Here is a 21,323-nt window from a genome sequence, read left to right on the forward strand (position 1 = left end):
GATATTAATTCGTCATGGTGAATGGTTGTATGAAGCGTTGAAAAATCGTACGTTTAGATGTTACTGATTTTGGTTTTCAGCTGAACTTTTTTTGTTTCTTTTACTTTCACATAGACAATGCAGTAGAATATAGATATAAAAAGTGGTGACAATTTTTTTCTGGTCACATTTTGACTGGTCCATCTGTCCGTGAACTTTTCATATTTTTTTTTCAAAATTTTTAACATCTACTCCACTTGGCCATATTCAATCAAACTTGACACAAAGCACCCTTGGGCAATGTGGATATAAACGTTGTGAAAATTAAGGACCTGCTTCTACTTGTAACTGTAACTTGTGTGGATGCATTTTCAAGTAGTGTAGATTCAAGTTTCTTTAAATCATGATTCCCAGGTTGTATTATTGGGCCACAATGGGGGTGGCGCGAATTTTTACATATGAATATATAAAGAAGAAATCTTTAAAAAATCTTTTCTTCTCAAAAAACCAATTGGCCAGAAAAGCTGTAACTTGTGTGGAAGCAATCTTAGATAGGGTAGAATCAAGTTTGTTCAAATCATGATTCCTTAAGGAAGAGTGGGGCCACAATATGGGAAGGGCGATTTTTACAAAGAAAAAGTAAACAATTCTTTTTAACTTAAAATGTTACTTAGTTTTACTAAAATGTAAGCATCTTGACATATTACTGATTCTAAATTGCTTAGAACCTGGACACCAGGGACTAAAAGTTTGATGTAGTTTTATAGATATGTGTTTAAGGCCTTAGTTAGAACTACAATTCACATTATATGATATGACTTTGAAATCATTCTGTTCTAAATTGCTTCAATGTTCACCTAATAATATCTTAAGAAAAATTAGAAAATCTTTTTATGTTTTTATCCTACTACATTGTCCATGTAAAAGTAAAAGTAACAAAATAGTTCAGCTGAAATGTGTGGAGCATTAAATATTTTATATATTTTTCTGATGAATTGATAAAAATCTGTTCTAAAATAAAATGCTTGTTTGTATAACTTTAAGAATTTTTTCATGCCTAAAGTTATTGACGTCTTGTGATAAATGTGTTGTGTTGCTCACAGATTAAGTAACAAATGTGAAATTCTTCTTGAAAATACCCTCGACAATAGTAATATATGTATCTACCCAGTGTATCACTTTGCTATTCACTCTTTGCTATTGAATTACATTTTTGATTTTGAAACAAGATTCCATTTCTTTCATTATTACAAAACTCATGTTAAATGCATTGGCCCATTATCCATTTATGATAAATAAATAAACAAAACTAAACTAGTAAAGGAACTTCTGTTTCTTTAATGTTTTTCTTTATGACAGCCATCAATTTCATATCTGAAAAGGTCAATAAGCAATTTACTCCAGACAACTTAAATTCCTGTATTGAATTGGGAACCAAACAAGAAGGAGCTCCACCTGTTTTTAGACAGCTATATGGTATAGTACTCCTTTATCATTACAGCATTTGACTATAAATTTTAAAAATAGCTTATTTTGAACATACACAATTTCCAGCACAATAGCCAATTTATTTACATTATTAACGCTGGTTAATGTTAACTGAATTTGTTTTATATAATTAGAAATAAGTTCGTTTTAACTTTTTAAAAAAGTATTCATTTTCAATTTGATAATTGTCTTAATTAATTATCACAGAGTTAGTTATGTAGCATAGTTATGATTGGAGCCGGTAGCATAACTGTTATCTCCTCATCCGGATACACTAACGTAATTTCTCGCCAATAACTATCAATGACACATAACGTTCAATTTTATACATTGAAAATAACGCCACTGAATTGTCAATACAGTCAGTTTATTGATAAAAAGCGAATACACTTATATTTACTTAATGCTCTAATACTAGATTTAGACAGATTTCCTTATTACCTATCAAATTAAATTTTCATTTCTAAATATCACACAATAACTCATCATCACCTTACTTTTTTCTCCCGCGCCGCCTGTCTTATTTGTTCTTTTAAACTCTTGTTTAAGCTGACATGAATTCATAAATACGCATTTTTACCTTATATCTCTGACTATTGCCATATGAGTTGTCGATTCTTATTGTTCTGCTCATCGCTACACAGTCCCGTATAAGGCCGAAAGTACTTTTCATGCTTCACTGCAATCAGGTATTTCATACACCCGAACACGTTAACGTGAACAAAGAGATCAAGCAATGTAAGTGTTACCATGGCTTTTCGAAACGAAGCGTTTTTGTAGAAACCGATAGAAACTATGTTACGTTGATACTGTCTTAGATTTAATATCGTTTAGCTACTGTTTTAATCGAGTGCCGCCGGGGTTTTCAAAAGATATATATATATATATATATATATATATATATATATATATATATATATATATATATATATATATATATATTACGTGTGTGAATATTATTTGACAATTAAAAAACATATCATTTCGTCTTTCCTCCACTTTTAAAAAAGTATATCTCTTCCTAATATAATCAAACTAACTACACGATCCATTTCTTAATTACCTCATGGAACATAAAGATTACCAATTATTAGTCTCTTTTATTCTATATTTGTTTGCTAATTGTTTATAACTGATAAAATTAACCTAATTTCCACCATTTCATAATCATATAAAATAAAAAAAAACTTTTTGGTAAAAAGACTTGTATAAATAGATTTGTTTCACACTGATCTTATCATTACACAATAAATGTTCTTAATTAAATATTTAACTCACATTTTCACTTGACAGTCATAGAGTTCAGCAAAATAAACGTTTCTTTAATTCCAAAACAAATTTTTTTTCCAATTAGCTTTTGTTTAGAATATTGTGATCCGATGTGTACTGTAAATTCCTAATTAAACGCGAGGAATAATATCCGCGTAAAATCGCGAGAAGCATCCTTCGCGGATTTTAAAATCTCGCCATTATTTACTGAGAGTTGAAAACAATAAGGAATTAGGAGAAAAGTTCAACGTTCGTGATTTTATATTATCGCGATTTGATACAAACCAGCGGGATCGTGGAATTGAGTACTCTCGTAATATAAGGAATTTACAGTATGAGATTAACAGTGCGAAATTTACTATTTCATTTTAAAACATAAACCATTATGAATCAGAGCGAAGAAGCGTATGAGGTTTTTTTTTGGACTATTTTTTATCGTACATGTAATTAAAATATCTGGATGCTACAGTCCAAACGCAGTATAAAAAAGTACAGATAAAAAGCATAAATGTAACATTTCATTGAAATAAATTGAACAATTACGTATAAAATGTATTGCTTGCGTTGCTTAAATTTTGTCAGCGCCTGGTGACCAACTTCCCTTGACTTACATCATTAGCTGCCTAGCAACTGAAAACAAATCTGACCGACCTCATTAGAATGAGGTCAATGCTCAGGAAAAATGAAACACATTAAATCATGAGGAAGCGTGTATTGACATGTTTAACTATAGCTACTTGTAATGTCAACGCAATTGAAATTCTTCTATAAAGTAAAATTAAATACATGCAGTTGACATGTTAACAGTGGTGTACAAGTAGTTTTAAGATCAGTTAAATCCTACAGTATTTTAAAATAATTCTATAAACTAATGAAAATCAATGTTTGTTTTCATTGTCACTTATTGCATTTTCGCCCCAAAGTAAAACATGAGTATTGACAGTGTTTAGATTTACAAAATGAAAAGGTAACTTCGAAGTTACCACACGAACAGAGTGGGCTATTCGTAATTCAACATCTAAATAAGTCATTATTTTGTGAACAATTATAACGAAGTCTAGTGTAAATAATATTTAAATATCTCTAACTATATAAGAAAATTCGGTCTACGTCTTCAATTTAGTACATTCTTATTTTTTACAGAGACATGTATCATGTATTTTTCCTTAAAAATGTGAAAAAAATCAATTTCACGGCATCCGTTAAAAGCGCATTCTATTACTACAGTATGAACAAACGAACAAAACTACGTGTTTACGAAAATCTTGGTTAATAAGTGACTTCAGTTGTCCTTAAATTAATACGCAATCGTAAGCCAAGACTCGTCAGTGAATTTTAATTTCACACATGTTATGCTCAGTCAGTACCAGAAATGGTAAGTTATTCAGATGAGATAAAATGAATGCCTACTTTTAAATAGAAAGTTAATTCAGATAAAGATTACGGGTCAGTTTGTCCTATTTTCTGACCATGGCTTTACGGAAAACGGGATTCATGTACTAGATATTAATGCACATCTTGTCTAACTTACAGACCGAAGGAGAACCATAAAGAAACAAGTAAGTATTCATAAAAATTATTCATCACAAAACCCCAATCTTTTAGTTTCTCAACAACTGTTGATTAAATTGAACTTTTGTTAAAAATTTCATTTCATTAGAACCTTAACCAAAATCATTGCATAAATTGTTAACGTAATTACCGATCAATTATAAGCCAAATTAAGCATTATTAAAGATTTGAGAATCAAAAAGTATATTTTTATCCATAAATCTTTACCGAGCGGTGTTTCTACTGGTGCTTTAGACGCTGTATTGCAAATTGTAACCAAGTAAATCTAAAAAAATAATTACAAATCTACTGAAATGATATTTATATTCATGTTAAAATTTTTATTTAGAAATGTATTGAAAATTCGATGATTGAAAAATTAATTATACATTTTAATATTATCAATCGACTGCAATTGATAATTAGTAATATCGATAATATGTGTTTTAGCCTATCGGAGGAATACAAATAAACCGTAATTGAATGGTTAGATATATCGTTGTATTTGTGTTTAGTGCAGGTCCACGACTTTGGAGCCGTTGATTACGTCGTCTTTGTTCTCACGATCACGGTGTCACTCGGCATTGGAATCTACTATGCTCTCTCCGGAGGACGCCAGAAAACAACTTCGGAATACCTCGTCGGTAACCGAAAAATGGCCGTTTTACCGGTGGCTATTTCGTTATTGGTGTCTTTTGAGTCGAGCATCATGATGTTAGGAACTCCAGCTGAAATCTACCGATACGGGATCCAGTGGATTTGGTCAAACGTCGGTTTTTTCATTGCTAACCTGTTAGCGGTTAAGGTCATGGTTCCTCTCCTCCATCCTTTGAAGTTGACAAGTGCAAACGAGGTAAATAGTCATTTATGAGCACCTTCTAAGAATACTTTTTGTAAAACATCAATGATGTTGCATATCACAAAGTTACAAAAATGGGATGTAATTGCCATTTGAAATAAACCTGTAGACAGAAATTCATGCATGCGGTGAATATGGTATGCTGTTTGAATTTTCCGTTACTCTTAATAAAATAATACTATATATACAATTTCCTTATTCTTTAATTCCCAGTACCTAGAACTACGGTTCAAGTCTCACGCTGTCCGGCTGTTAGGGACTTCTCTAGGAATGATTAATTATGTGAGTAACTGTCCAATTTGAAATACGCATATGTCAATCATTTCGCAGCTATACGTTTTTCTTTATTTTTTCAACTTTTTAAAATTCAAACATTTGACATATCTGACGTTACCATAGGCACATGTTTTATTGCATTACAAACTAATTAATCTTACACAGTATAACCTTTCTTGCTTCAGGTATTATACATGGGAATTGTACTGTATGGTCCGGCTCTGGCTCTAGAAGCAGGTATTTGAATGTCGGTTTCTGGGAGCAATTAAAACATTACATTTGTATTTTGTTTCCTTACCATGTGACTTTCTGATGTCGACATTTCTCATCTTTTTTCAGTGACAAACTTCCCAATTTATTATTCCATTTTGATTGTCGCATTTGCTGCTGTCATCTACACTTCCATTGTAAGAACACTTTTGAATTAACAGCCTTAATTGAACCATGTAAAAATTCATCGCATTCAAGGAATTTTATTGAGTTAGAAAAATCTAATATACATGTATAATTTTTGCTTTTATCACAGATTGAACCCATGTAAACAAAAAACGGCACGAGCCTTGTTTACGTGTCAAAAAATGACTAGCTCTGTATCTTGCTTATAACTACGATTGTCTCTCAAATTTCATTTTATTATGAGAAATGCACTCCTAAAGCATTGTAAATAACAAAAACAGAAAAATAGAACTTAACGAAAATCGTGACCATGTCCCTTTGACTTTTATGGAATTCAAGATACATTTTGAGAACAATTTCCAGTATTGTGGTGTTTCTATCTTTTTTTCTATATTCAAACTTGATGTATTTGAGATAAATACCTACATACATAATAACCTGTATAGTTTGAAGGTGTGAAAATGTTTGTATCTTTTAATTAAAACTTTGCTCCTTCTCAGGGAGGAATCAAAGCCGTCATCTGGACCGATGTGTTTCAGTTTGTGGTAATGTTTTCCGGAATTTTAGCTTTTATCATAAAGGTAAGTGTTATTCTTTGAACCTTCCAAGATAATATACAACATAAAAATGATTCTTTTATTCTATAAAGCATGCATCAATTCTGTTTACGAATTTTAACAGATATTTCGTATGGGTTTTTTTTAACAATGATCACGAGTGTGATTTAGTTGCACAAGAGGTTTTGTATAGCATTATTTAATTTTTAAATGTTCTAGACCTGTTAAGATGATCTAATTATTTGTAAAAATGTTACTCGACGTTTTTACGACCTCTTTTCATGATATGAGACTCAAGAGTTTTTTTCGTCAAAATATCAACAAACGATGTATAATGGTTTTGTTGTTCTCTATGAAAGGGAACAATAGAAATTGGTGGTGTAGCAAATACGTGGAAAATTGCTAACGAAAATGGACGACTGAACTGGTTCAAGTAAGAACATCAAGATTGATTTACTATAGAACGATATATCAAATACAGAAAATATCTTTTCATGCTCTTTTTCCTACTGCAATTAAATTGTTTTTCGATATAGCTTTGATTTAGACCCCAGGACCCGCCACACATTTTGGAGCCTGTTCTTTGGAAGCTTGGTCCGAGGAATATTTCTGGTTTTCAATCAATCCTCTGTACAAAGAATCTCCTCAACCCCAACATTGAATGATGCAAAGAAGTAGAGTAAAATTAATAATATTTGATTGTTAAAGTATGTTTTAAAATACTTGAAGTGAAAATATTTGTGTTCAACTGAACATGAAACACATTTGCAACTATGATTTGCCTCAACTTTGTTTAGAAAAGAATGCATTAAAAGTTGTTCAGAATCTATCATTAATACTGTAACTGCCCGGCGTGCTACCCTGCTTGGTCGACTTATGAAAGAATTCCCTTAGACTAAAAGAATCTTTGTCAATATCATATTGTATTTGTTTAAAAGCTTAGGTGTCAATTAAACTTTTTGGTAGATAAGAATCACGTTTTATTTTGATTAATTTCATTGCCTATAATTTCAGAGTTCTGTATTTTACAACCCCAGGATTTCTTGTGACCATATTCTTAGCTGTAATCGAAGGAGTCATTGCATATTCTTACTACCATGTAATCCGTTGTGACCCTCTTGCATCCAAAACAATCCGGAATTCTAATCAGGTGGGGTGATCTTAAAATCAATATTCCATTTTCTTTTATAGTTTCGCATTCTATAGCATATTGTGTTTGGTCTAAACCAATGTTGGAAACTTTTTAATTAATTCAAGGTTAAACCGCCACCAAAATTACATACTCTCAATTAAAATTATTTTTTTACACTTTTACACAAGCTTCTACTATGGTAAAAAAAATTTTGAGCAGCTTATATTTTTTTTATTTTATTTGATTGTATTTTCTGCACTAAAAAAATTGAAATAATGAAACATGTTTGGTGCTGATTCTTTGAATTGCAGATCGTCCCGGCTATGGTCATGAGTATGTTTGGAAATACTCCTGGTATGCCTGGTCTCTTCATTGCCTCGTTGTTCAGTGCTTCTCTCAGGTAAGCATGGACATAAATGAAAAAAAACTTAAATGCTTAAATGTTTTATATTCTTTAAAAATACACTGTTCTTCTGAAAATTACCATATACATGTAAACTATGATTAAAATAAAAAATGCAAATGTTAGTACATTTGATAACTCTTTTCAATTAAGAGTCTGTCTAAAAGGTTTGTTTAATTTGTTTGAGCTCAGAATTTTAAAAGTGTATAATCACTTTATTTAATAATATGTAGATAAATAGTAACATTTAAGCCAAAATATATAGTTTGCGTTTTGATCCTCCAGTTTTGCATCCATTTTAGTACATTGTCATCTGGGTTGAGCAGTATGTCGGCACTTGTGTGGCAAGACTTCGTAAGGCCACACACTAAACCAATGTCAGAGTTTAAGGCAACAGTCATAGCAAAAATGTCTGGTAAATGGAAACACATTCAAACTATTTACTTTCACATGAAATTTTAATTAACGCGAATTTTACAAATGTATTAAACGTAACTTTCTTTTGTTTATATCATTTTATACCTTGTTTTTTATGCTGTTTGATACATTAGATTTAAATTACATTTTTGTCTTGTTAACCATTTTTCTTATTTTCTAGTTGTGTGCCTAGGATGCTTAACAATTGCAGTTGCTTTTATGGTTTCAACAATTGGTGGAACACTAGTTCAGGTGAATAATATGATATGATAATATTTTTTTTAACATCATTAAGTGTTCAACTCAAATACACATTGATTTAATTAAATTAACGTTTATCTTCCAACAGAGGAACACTTACGAAAGTTTACTTTAAGAAGTCATGTATGTTATTTTTTCTAGATCACCGGAACTGTGTTATCCACGATAGGAAGCCCGCTATCAGGACTCTATCTTCTTGGATGTTTTTGTCCATGGGTCAATTCAAAAGTAATCAAAATCCATAGAAATGTTCATGATAAAAAAGTTATTATTATAAAAACGAAGTATGACTAAAATAATTATCTGGTCTGTTTAAGGGAGCCATTTTTAGCGTCGTCAGTGGAGTAGCAATCGTTGGGTGGATAGCTACTGGAATGTCAGTGTCCAAGGGAATCAAAAGGACCCCGCCCCTTCCGCCTGCCCCGACAGACATGTGTTTTCAGTCCTCCATGATAAACTCTAGCGACTGGATGACAACAACCTCGATGTTTTCAGCTAATGTTACATCAGATCCTTCTGTATTTGCTGAGCCAGTGGAACCGTATGTTTTTTTAATAAAGATTTCTTTTATCTCGTTTTTATGTATTCAAACGAAATAGTCATTCGTAATCAAAGAGTATACAGCGTATTCATTGCACATGGATAAATGTCGAATTATAATTCTTATCTGTTTCTGAATTGAATTTTTTTTCAAATGTTTCAACGGTTGTTTTGATAACCAATCGATAAAAGAAAAAGGTTTTATGAAATGCAACAAGAAAATATTTGATAATAGGTAAAATACACATCTGAAGTCTTTACGTAAAACATTGGTTTTGTAGGTAAGCGCATTAATCTAGTTATACTTCTGGTTTAAATATTTCAGAGAAGGTCTTGATCAGCTGTACTCGATTTCATACCTGCTTCTTGGCGTCATTGGTCTGGTCAACAGCATCGTCAGTGGTACCATTGTTAGCTTCATAACAGGTCTCTAATCTTTTATTATCATTTTGCACATTTCTAGTTATATAAAGACCAGTGTAGATATTGATCATAATGTTAGACTGAATAGTTGTGACCATTTATAGGATAAAATATTCTCTTTGAAATGTAAAGCTCTGTATCAAGATTAACGAAATTGTTGAAGGTCAAAATATTTGAATATTTTTGGTACTAAAATACCTAATGACCAAGTATATTTTGATTCAAATCAAAAAGTAGATCTAAAGGTTAATTTATTTTACTACATAGTTTCTTTAATTGACTTCATTCGACTTTTGGAACAAATCCACGTTCGATGTGGGAGGATTATATTTTTAAACAAAATACCCACTCTCTAATATCTTATCATAGGGCGCACGAAGCCAGAAGACTCTGATCCACGGTATTTGATTTCGCTCACGGATGAATTGTTTCCCTTCCTGCCGGAGTGGTTCAGGAAGCCAATAAGATGCGGGTACAACTACGACCGAATGAAGGTGCGCGGACTGACTGGAATCTTTTTTTTTTAAATGTTTTAAGATCATAAATACCAAAATATTTCATTTATATTGACTTTCCAGGTCTATGAAGAAAAGGGATACGACGAAAAAGATCTGAAACAAGGAAAGATAAACAATTTTGCCAACATTACCATCACAGTTCAGTCCGATAAGCATGATTTGGAGAAGGTAAATGGGGTTGGTGAAATTATCATTGATGCTCCAGATGAGTCTGTTGAAGAGAGCGAGCAACCAACTAGCAAAACCCCTCTCTTAGAATCTGGGATAGACCATCAGGAAAGGGAACCGATTGCTCAAAATGATGAAGAAGAATCGCTACAGACCAATGCAATACACGAACGTATATGATATATGTTTATTTTAAAAGAATATTAGCAAAAATTGAAGTTAAGAGTTCTGCTTTTCATGGATGAAATTGAAATTTCATATCATTGGCACAAACATGCATATTCTGTACGATTGGGTAGTTTGATATTTAAATATTATATACTATGTAAAGCATAATAATTTAGGTCGATAGCAAATTTGGTATAGCTTACACAAGGCATAATGAATTATTTATTGTTTTTTGGCTGTCATTATGTATCACAAAATCGAGAAAACCCGAAAATAAAAATCTGAATAAACGGTTTATCCAGTGTGTTCTTTTTTAGCCAGTACAATCTGTGAATATTTTTTGCGCTCATTGGGTTGATTTCAATCTCTATATAGAAAATAAACTTTCATTTATCAATAATGAAAATTGAATTTATATTATCAAAACAAAATTATCTGTATACTGGAAATTTTACGAGAATGCTGTTTAAGAAAATGTTCCAGTTCTGATAATTCTGTGTGCAATTCAATTTTTTTTTTTTATGATAAATGAAAAGAAAAGTCTAATTCTTATCATAATCAAGATTTCTTTACAATAATAGATAAAGAAAAAATTGTGCACAGGTATATATTGTGATATGATTATATATTAATGGCATAGCCACGTCTTAGCGTAAGCAAAATGAAACGACAAATATGCACAACTGGTTGCAATTGTTAATTTTACATTCGAAAACTTTTGGTGTTATTCATAATTTTTGGAAATAACGCTAGTTTGAGTTATAATTACAATTAATCGTTCTGATTGGTTAAGATAAACACAACCAATTAAGAGCTCTGTGTATGTAAATTAAGGATTAGCATGACAGATGACGTGAACCATTCTCTAAGGTTAGACTCAGCTCACTTCCCCGGGTAGATTGTTGGGCCCTCGCCCCAGTCTCTTGTCAGCTCACTTCCCCGGGTTGATAGTTAGGTCCCCGCCCCAGTCTCTTGTCTCGTTCACTGTTTCGTTCATTGTCCCGTTCATCATTAGATTCTCTCTTTTGATTCTATTGTATTAAATTAAACATGATAGGATTTTAGGCCGCGCTCGATAGGTTACCCTTGGGTTTGGGTAACTTGGACGTTGATTCACATTAAGGCATTTCATTTACGTTTTAAACTTGGTAAGGATGGTAATAAAGGAAATATTACTGTATATTTTAAAATACCGTTTTTGTACTCTATTTCAATGCACTATACTAAATATTTACACCGATCAAAAGTGTTTTAATTTACCAAGAACTTGCGATAAATTCATTGTAAATCTTGTCAATAGTTGATCAAATGTGAATATTGGTTGAACATTAAATAGTTATAAATTTCTAGAGAGGTTTTATTGTTACCGAAACTTGAACTTAGACAAAGAAAGCTTATTTTTAGAGAAGACAGACATTATTAAAGTACATTGATGTCAAAATGTTTACAATAGCCGTGACGTTACAATAACCGATATACGAGTGCCGTGACGTTCCATAAACCACTATACGATTACATTGGTGCCATGACGTTACATAAACCACTATACGATTACATTGATGCCGTGACGTGACAGTTACCGCTGTACGATTACATTGGTGACGGTACGATACATAAACCGGTATTTGAGTACATTGGTGCCGAGACGTTACATAAACCGCTACCTACATTGGTGTTGTGACGTTACACTGACCACTATACGGGTACTTCATGGTTTCACTGGCGTAAATAAAAGTAATAACCACTTTACGATTACAATATTTACATCCACCAAGTATGAATCCCTCTATTTCTTACAAATATTCATTTGATTGTTAGTTATAGAAGTTTAGAAACTTACAAGACTGAAAACTACGTGCTCCGTTTATTGATTTGTCGAAACTTTCAGCAACCTAAGAAAAATCACTGACCGCACGAAATAATCATGTTGATTTCCGACTAAAATTCATTTTGAGGACGATTTGGCTGTAACTTTAAGCTAACATTTAGATGTATATTGACAATGATTGAGTTAATTTTACTTATTTTAACAATCAATTTGTTAAAAGACAGATATGATCATAAACCAAAAAAATGCTTTCTTTGCTGATTCATGCGGGTTATGAAGGTAGCGGTCATTGCAGCTAACGCGAGTTGTGTGTATCTTCTGCAATCTTTATATCCCCAATGAATCATTAGAGAATGCATTTCACTTTTTGAATAAACTTGTTTCAGTCAAAGCAACTCCATATATTTGTTCCACAAAAGTATATGATTAATAAATTTTTTATTATGTTGGTAATTAACGAAGTTAAAGTAAAGTTAAAGTTAAAGTCTACACAAAATATCCTACATGAAAATAGCAGTTCGTATGCCTTAATGAACTTTTTCGTGGAATATGTGTGCAACTCTACCAACAAATACATACAACAGTTTAAAATACACTTTGAATTGTTTTTATAGTTAAGACAAATGTCCACTAATTTACATTTACTCGAAACTGTGCATATTACTTGTTAACAAGAACTATTGACCATTTGTATTACATGTTTATGATTATGCTTTATGCCTGAAGGGGTATACTGCTTTGAGCAATTGGTTAAAAAGAATCCAGAGGCCCAGACGCGAATTTACCTCCTTAAGCAAATAAATGTCAGCATTCTATTTAATCGGTACATGATTGTTGATTATAAAAACATATGAAAGACACACTTTTTGATTCACATTATATTTTGGATTGGCAATGAGTCTTTGTTCTTATTTTGTGGGTGGACATGTCAAGTTACAATTAGTTTTTATATTTTATTTTTTTTTTCTGGGAGGGGGGGGGGGGGGGGTATTAAACTTAATAGTCATTAGAAAATATCGAAATGCACATGCATTGCAATGTGAAAATAGTAAAGCTCGAGTAACACACTGTTAGGCAAAGGATGGTTGAAGGTCAATGAATTACCATTCAAACTGACCAAAAATATTAATAATTTTTATATTTTTCACCATACTTCATCATTTAGCATTGATATTGTATTTTGCAATATTTTGATCATAGGAAATGAATATGATTTAAAAATGACCACGGCAATCTAGTTCTTATATGCGATTGTTGATACAGTTATGGAAAGATTTTATGTTAAAAATTATAATCGATGAGCAAAACTTGAAACGGTTCACACGATGAAGTACGAAAGAACATTATTTTGTGGCAGGCGTAAAATTGATAAACTCGGTTATTCCGACTTGACATTATCATTTCAATTTATTCAACAGTGTTATAAATGCTAAGTCATCTTTCTCGTTAAGCAAATCATCATGCTCTCAAATCATTTACGCTTAAAAGCACACGGGTTTCTTTTTTGTTTGCCTAAGTGGATTACTGACTGATGGAACAGCCACAAGTAAGTTAATATTTAATTACAAAATGAACAGGAAAATTGCTTTATCGTTGTCAAATTACTTCCGCTTGTTCCAACACGTTATACATTTAAGATGGCTAAAGGTTGTGACGCTTTCTGTACTGTTTTGATCTCCTTTAGAAGAAGAGTTCAATATAAAAATAAAAGATAACCCAACTTTAAAAGTTTATAGATAAATACATCTTATCTTTAAAAAATTTCTAAGTAGAAAACCTTCATTAAATTTAACTTATTTAAATAGAATAGTTTACTCTTATACTGCCACAAATCATTAATACGCGAACAAAAATCTGTAGTTATCAAAATGATATTCAAAATGTACATGTATTAGTTTTCATTGCGTTTTAGAATTTAAATTTTATTGTTTATCCTTACAATCTGTTTCTAGTGAAGGTACAGAATTTCGGAGTAGCTGACTACATTGTCTTCGTCCTAACCATAATTGTCTCCCTTGCCATTGGAATCTACTATGCTCTCTCCGGAGGACGCCAGAAAACCACTTCAGAATTCCTCGTTGGGAATCGAAAAATGTCTTTCTTACCCGTGGCTATATCACTTGTAGTATCTTTCGAGTCCAGCATAATGATGTTAGGAACACCAGCAGAAATCTATCAAAACGGGATTCAATGGTTTTGGGCGGATATAGGGTTTTTCTGTGCAAATGTGTTCTCAGTACATTTCATGGTACCATTGCTGCATCCTTTGAGGATAACTAGTGCAAATGAGGTGAATTTGTAAAACATGTACTGTGTAAATAAGAATATTTTTTTAAAGATTTTTTAAATACTGTTATAATGACCGTACTGGCAAGAGTTTTAAAGATTGTGATTGTGTAAATTTGTTTTTAAAGTTTAAACCTTATAGTACTTGTTCTTACAATTTTTTCTTCAAGTATTTAGAGCTTCGCTTTAAATCCCATGCTCTTCGACTGCTAGCTACATCTATAGGGATGTTAGACTACGTGAGTGGTTTTTATTATCATTTTTTTTTTTAGATTTTACTTTTCTGTATATCAAAATCTTATTCATTAAAATGCTTATTCATTATGCAACGACATTTAATTTCTAAAATAAATTGAAATAAAGATTATATTGAAAATGTTTTGAGGAATTATTATGAGCAATATTGTTGCGTTTATGTTTAGGTCATGTATATGGGAATAGTTTTATTTGGACCAGCCTTGGCTTTGGAAGCAGGTAATGTTTCAACACATAATCACACAAATTTCTATACTAACGAAGCATATTTATTATTTTATATTGTCATTAACTTCTTTTTCTTTTCAGTGACGGGTTTTCCGATGCCGTATTCCATACTAATAGTTGCAGTTGCCTCCGTCATATATACATCGATAGTGAGATATTTTGTCTTTTGTTCCACGGATAAGATTTTTCAGTAACAAGAAAGTCTTGTACATAAGCAATCAAATTTCTGTTGATTACCACACTTTGAAATCATATATGTAATGCATGGAATTAATTGAGGCTAAGAAAGGATGGGAAGGTGGGTTAGGATCTGTAAATCTGTGGACCTACCTGAACATCCACAATTAAAAAAAAATCAACTTCAAAATACCTTGATCTTCACTTGTATTCTGTTTTAATACAAAAATGAAAAACTTTAAATTGCTGCAATACTGTTGAAATGGCAGAAAAAAAAATATTAAGAACAATTCTTATATGACTTGTCCTACATTAAGTAAACGTATAGAGATGAGCTGAATTTTTTGTTGGTGTACTAAACGTTTATATAGGACCATGCTTTCACTGTTCAATTGAGGCTAAATTTATGCTTACGTTCACTTGCTTTTTTCAGGGAGGACTCAAAGCTGTTATCTGGACAGATGTTTTTCAGTTTGCCGTCATGTTTACTGGGATTTTTGCGGTGATCATAAAGGTCATTGTTCCTATTGATTGCACATACATTAGAGATGTGTATAGCTATAAATTTGTTAAAAAAATACAGCAAATTGGTAAAATGTTCATTAAAACCTCATTGGAAACTATTTTATCAATTCCTTGTTTTATCTATCAGGGTACAATTCATGTTGGTGGCATCAGCAAAACCTGGAACATTGCAAACGAAAATGGACGACTTAATTGGTTTAAGTAAGCATAATATGTTTATTGACTCCTCCAATGCAAGGCGATAATTGTAATTGACTTTTTGGTACCTTTTACATGGCAAACAAAAACACTATATCAGAACTTTAAATAGAATCTATTTATTGACATAGCACTCACTTAGGAAATCGTAGTTGAAAGTTTTTCTTTTCATTTAAATTTCATTCTTTAAAAGTGTGTCCAAAAGTGTGGTTAACATAAAGCTAAACAATCTATATTTTAAACTCCGAAACTTTTTTTCTTACTGAACACTAGCTACTGTTCCATAACAAAAATTTACTCATCAATGCAAACTGTAGAACATGTTTGTATTAAAATTCACTTCTACTTATATCAATTTATAATGTATGAAAATTGGCTGGTATTATCCTTTATACTTATTTATTTTCTGATTTCAAGTTTTGAATTTGACCCCAGAACTCGTCACACCTTCTGGAATCTCTTTGGAAGCAGCTTGATAAGGGGGCTACTTTTTAGTTTTAACCAATCATCTGTTCAAAGAATTTCCTCAACACCAACCGTTTCGGCCGCTAAAAAGTAGCATTTCATATTATATTGAGATTTGTACATAGTACTTTTATTAGAAGCAATATTCAAATACATTATAAATCGCTTGATAAATGTTTTTGTTCACATTTAAAACGTTATTACCAGAGTAATGTACCTGAGCGCACCAGGTTTTGTTATCACCATTTTCATGGGGGTTGTTGAAGGGATAATTGCTTACTCTTATTACCATACCATTCGTTGTGACCCATTGGAATCCAAAGGAATCAGAAACTCTAACCAGGTTTGACATTGGATTTGTTCAAAATAGTATCTTTACAAGCGTAACCTCTTTTTATTTAATTTTTATTACACTGTTAGTTCAATATTTACTTTATACATAGTAATTGTAGTCAATAAAATAAATGAACATGTATGATAGATTTGTTTCTTCATCTTACCATCTATACTGATTCTATCAATTCTATTGGTAGCTGACGAATGAAGGCAGGATTATAATGTATAAACCAACGTTGGTCTCGTTGCAGATTATTCCGGCCATGATAATGAGCATGTTTGAGGACATCCCTGGTATGCCTGGGCTTTTTATTGCTTCACTTTTCAGTGCTTCTCTAAGGTACATATAATACATAAGTTGTTTCATTACCTTTGTTATAAAGCAAATATCATCGAACGTCGCGAAAATTTGATATTAAGAGAAGGATATTTCCTGTTCTGCTTATAAGTAATTATACGAAATGTTGAGGAAGGAGAAAGGCTGTTGTATGAAATTCATAAGTTTGATATAGTCAATCTATTGCCTTGTCATTCAGTTCAAGAACAAATGCGAATCCGATGAAACATATCTAGCGATCTCCATTATTTTGTAATTTATTTGCTATCACGGACAAACAAAAAACAATATTGTTTTCACATGTGTATCCTTGAAATTGTATAAATACTTGGATATGCTTGGCAATATTGAAACTTGATTAATTCTAAAGTTAAAACAAAAACTGTCCAAATTTTCAGACTAAAGAGACGGACGGACAGACAGAAAGATTGGCATGCAGACTAAGCTGACTAACACAGACAGTGTGACTGTAATTATTGATCTTGGGTGACATACCTAACAGTATAAACCGCAGTTAAATTTTAGCTCCCCTGAGCTGAAAGCTCAAGTGAGCTTTTCTGATCACTTTTTGTCTGACATCCGTCTGTCTGATCGTCTATCTGTAAACATTTTTATATTTTGACTTCTTCTCCAACACCACTAGACTGGTTTGAACCTAACGAAGCACAAATCACCCTTAGATGAAAGAAATTCAAAAGTGTTAAATTGAAGGGCTAGTCCTCTTTCAAGGATATAGAATTAAAAATTATTGAAAACCTGTTGGTATCTTCCAAAAATAATCTCAAAACCAAGTCGGCCAGAAAAGCTGCAACTTGGGTGGAAACATTATCAGCTAAGATAGATTCGAGTTTGTTCAAATCAAGATCATCAGGAGTAGGATGGGACCACAATTAGATGTCAAATTTTTACATAGAAACATAGAGAAAAAGCTTTAAAATCTTTTTCTCAAAAGCCAATTGGCGAGAAAGGCTGTAACCTGCATGAAAGCATCCTAAGATAGGGTGGATTCAAGTCTGTTCAATTCATGATCCCCGGGGATAGGGTGGGGCCACAATTGGGGGTCAAATTTTACATAGGAATGTAAAGAAAAAATCTTTAAAAAATCTTCTTCTCAAAACACAATCGGTCAAAAAGGCTGTAACTTGTGTAAAAGCATTCTAAGGTAGAGTTTATTCAAGTATTTTCAAATTATGATCCCTGGCAGTAGGATGGGGTGAATATGTGGGTAGGGGCAATTTTTTTATTAGGAAAAATTTAAATTATTCTTGTAAATTTAAATGTTATAAGACATAGATTGACTAAAATTTGAGCATCATTATGCCTAGTATTGTTCAGATAAGCGATGTTGCCAATGGGTTTCTTGTTTTGAGTGGTGTTGGGCGGGAAGGGGATTTGGATCAGTGAGGTGTGACACCATTTTTTAACTAAACGGTAAAATAGTTCAAAATAAACTTGGTTAAACGGTAATAAACAATACAACAATAACAATTTGCAGCACGCTCTCCTCCGGATTGAGCAGTATTTCGGCTCAAATGTGGCAGGACTTTGTAAGACCACACACTAAACCCATGTCAGAATTCAGGGCCACCCTGATTGCTAAGCTTACCGGTAAGTTTTTAATACGTTCTTATAACAAACATGCTGAAAACATGGTACATGTATTTACATATGTATGCTAAGTAAGAGCAAAAATAAGATGATAGGTTCTTTAAAAAAATTATTTTATATTTCACTTCACAAACTTTTGAGTAATCTTATGCATATACAAACCAAAGACTTGATAATTGTTATTTTAACCTTTAAAAATACCTGCTTAATATTTTTTATCATCAGAAATAGGTGAATTTGTTATTTTCAGTTGTGGTCTTTGGGTGTATTGCAGTAGCGGTTGCCTTTCTTGTGTCCACATTTGGAGGCACTCTTATTCAGGTAGTACTTATGGAAATTATATCACAAAACAAATGTCTAAATTCGATAAATTAAGAAATAATTTTCTATTTATATTTCAGATAACTGGGACAATAAATTATGCAATCGGAGGTCCTTTGTTAGGACTTTATTTCCTGGGATGTTTTTGTCCCTGGGTTAACTCTAAGGTACCAAAGATGATATAAAGAAAATATAAATATCGAATTTTTTTTTTACAAAATAGTATTATAAAGATTTAAATATATGCTTTGTTTCTATCAAACTAATTCAGGGAGCCATCTTTAGTTGTGTTAGTGGAATGGCAATAGTTGGTTGGATAGCTGCTGGAATGACCGTATCTAAAGGAATAAAAAAGACCCCGCCCCTTCCGCCTGCCTCGACAGACATGTGTTTTCAGTCCTCTGTGGTCAACTCTAGTGAATGGATGACAACTTCCATGTTTTCAGCTAATGTTACAACAGATCCTTCTGTTTTTGTTAAACACATGGAACCGTACGTACACTTTGATTAATTTATTCATTAGTTTAATTTCCTACATGGTATTACCAAGAAGTTATAAAATCACTTTGATGATTGATATAAAGAAACAAAGTAGGTTTTTTTTCAACCTCTAATAAATTTTTGTAAACAGCGACTTGACACTTTTACACCATTTATTGGCAATATTGTAATAAAACCACACTAAACAATTCTCTTTTACTTAGAATTACCCTAATTTTACCACCATAAATATAATGACAATGTTCATTGTTTATTATGACAGACAGGGTCTTGACCAGCTGTACTCCATATCGTACACTCTTCTAGGTGTTATAGGGTTCTTAAACAGTGTCATCACAGGAACCATTGCTAGTTTCCTCACTGGTATGTCTGGATTTATTTGTTATGTAGTGAATAAATTTATCCCATAAGAGGGGGGGGGGGGTGGTAAAGGTAAATTGGAAAAAGTAAAACAATTTCTATGTTAAGTTCAATACTTCATCGAAAACTTCTTAAGCGTGGATATTATTATGGGGAAAATTTTGCAATTTATATTTAACAGAGCATATGTGAGTGCGTGTTATTTATATCACAAAATGTGCCCTTCATTGGGTATAATGCATCTTTTTTCAAGTTTTTTTGCGCAGTGACGGCAACATAATAATTAATGAAAAACCCAAGTCGTTAAAAATTCTCAAAAGTTTGGTGCATGCAAACATACCCACGTTTATTGTAAAAGTTTAATTTCCCTTCGAAAATATTTCACCACACTTTTACTTCATCATAGGTCGCACGAAGCCCGAGGAGTCGGACCCCCGATATCTGATCTCATTGTCAGATGAATTCTTGTTCTTTCTTCCAGAGTGGTTCAGAAAACCACTTCGATTCGGGTATAATTACGACAGAATGATGGCAAGTTTTGAAAAATGTTTGCTTATAAAATTCTTCTGCTTTTAATCTTTAGGCCTGATTTGTTACTATTCATTTTAATTTATATTTAGGTCTACAAGGAGAAGGAATTCTCTGAAATTGATTTAAAACAAGGAAAGATTCGAAATTTCGCAAACGTGTCAATCGTAGTGAGTTCGGAAGAAAATCATAAAGGAATAAACAGCGTTGGTGAATTCATTGTAGATGAGCCGGAGGACCTATTACTAAGGTCTCAGAATGATGGAAACAATGTTTCTCCAAGTTCTGCTCCTTTACTGCAGGGTGTTGAAAGTATGCATGAGGAGCAAGAAACAACAGATAGAGCAGGCACTCTTTGACAACACATATATAATTAGGAAGCTACAAAATACACGATGGTTTTCTAATAAAACGAGACTGTAGACGGCAATTTAACATAGACCAACATACAACATTTAGGACAAAAAATGCGGATTTAATGAAATTTGTATATATTCCTCATATAATAAAGACAATATTTAGTAAATTAATACACGATGTGTTAAAATATGAATGACGTTTTGTTGTCTGTTTGACGTCTGTTTGGTATTAATTCTTATACAAAGATTAAATAAATACCTTTTTGTATAATGATACGTATTATAGCCTTGATAATGATACGTAAATAGCCTTAGGTCATTTCAGACCTGCGGGGGGTAACCACGCACCTTGTTGACAAATTATATAAATCTTGCTTTGTTTGTAACGACTGCCTGTCTACCAATAGATTAACAGATCCGTACCGATGCAACATTTGACTTAATCTCATATTAAAGAATTCTATTAAAGTGTCTTATAAGGTGAATAACCAGCTTGTATACAATTAAAACCCGTTAGTATTAGGATTCAGAGTTACAAGGTCTTTCGGAGCTACATCTAAAGACACATTTCACTACATGAATATGCATTCCTTGGCACAGGCTTCA

At 32.2% G+C, this 21,323-nt stretch overlaps 2 protein-coding genes across 5 annotated transcripts; both read left to right on the forward strand.

The window, feature by feature from the left end:
* The first annotated feature begins 1,345 nt into the window (after nucleotides 1–1,345).
* On the forward strand, nucleotides 1,346–10,695 carry LOC105317234 (sodium-coupled monocarboxylate transporter 1). 2 transcript variants are annotated; one of them, XM_020062760.3, is made up of 18 exons: nucleotides 1,346–1,455; nucleotides 4,270–4,295; nucleotides 4,803–5,140; nucleotides 5,360–5,428; nucleotides 5,608–5,659; nucleotides 5,762–5,829; nucleotides 6,319–6,399; nucleotides 6,735–6,808; nucleotides 6,912–7,049; nucleotides 7,390–7,525; nucleotides 7,819–7,907; nucleotides 8,213–8,325; nucleotides 8,509–8,579; nucleotides 8,730–8,816; nucleotides 8,906–9,129; nucleotides 9,454–9,554; nucleotides 9,921–10,045; nucleotides 10,130–10,695. In XM_020062760.3, coding segments are annotated over exons 2-18 (2,055 nt in total). In that variant the 5' UTR covers nucleotides 1,346–1,455; nucleotides 4,270–4,294; the 3' UTR covers nucleotides 10,418–10,695. The 2 variants fall into 2 exon arrangements, with proteins under 2 accessions (XP_019918319.2, XP_065924112.1); XM_066068040.1 differs by lacking the exon at nucleotides 1,346–1,455 and having other exon boundaries at nucleotides 4,143–4,295.
* Nucleotides 10,696–13,659: 2,964 nt separating this feature from the next.
* LOC105317233 (sodium-dependent multivitamin transporter) lies at nucleotides 13,660–20,904 on the forward strand. 3 transcript variants are annotated; one of them, XM_020062758.3, is made up of 17 exons: nucleotides 13,660–13,779; nucleotides 14,186–14,523; nucleotides 14,690–14,758; nucleotides 14,942–14,993; nucleotides 15,084–15,151; nucleotides 15,613–15,693; nucleotides 15,832–15,905; nucleotides 16,320–16,457; nucleotides 16,575–16,710; nucleotides 16,955–17,043; nucleotides 18,536–18,648; nucleotides 18,899–18,969; nucleotides 19,050–19,136; nucleotides 19,241–19,461; nucleotides 19,733–19,833; nucleotides 20,237–20,339; nucleotides 20,451–20,629. In XM_020062758.3, coding segments are annotated over exons 1-17 (1,779 nt in total). In that variant the 5' UTR covers nucleotides 13,660–13,778; the 3' UTR covers nucleotides 20,488–20,629. The 3 variants fall into 3 exon arrangements, with proteins under 3 accessions (XP_019918317.3, XP_011412119.3, XP_065924113.1); XM_011413817.4 differs by having other exon boundaries at nucleotides 13,661–13,779; nucleotides 20,237–20,361; nucleotides 20,451–20,904; XM_066068041.1 differs by lacking the exon at nucleotides 13,660–13,779 and having other exon boundaries at nucleotides 14,386–14,523; nucleotides 14,697–14,758; nucleotides 20,237–20,361; nucleotides 20,451–20,904.
* Nucleotides 20,905–21,323: the final 419 nt, after the last annotated feature.

Source organism: Magallana gigas, chromosome 8 (assembly GCF_963853765.1).
Source record: "Magallana gigas chromosome 8, xbMagGiga1.1, whole genome shotgun sequence".
Classification (NCBI taxonomy): Eukaryota; Metazoa; Mollusca; class Bivalvia; order Ostreida; family Ostreidae; genus Magallana; species Magallana gigas.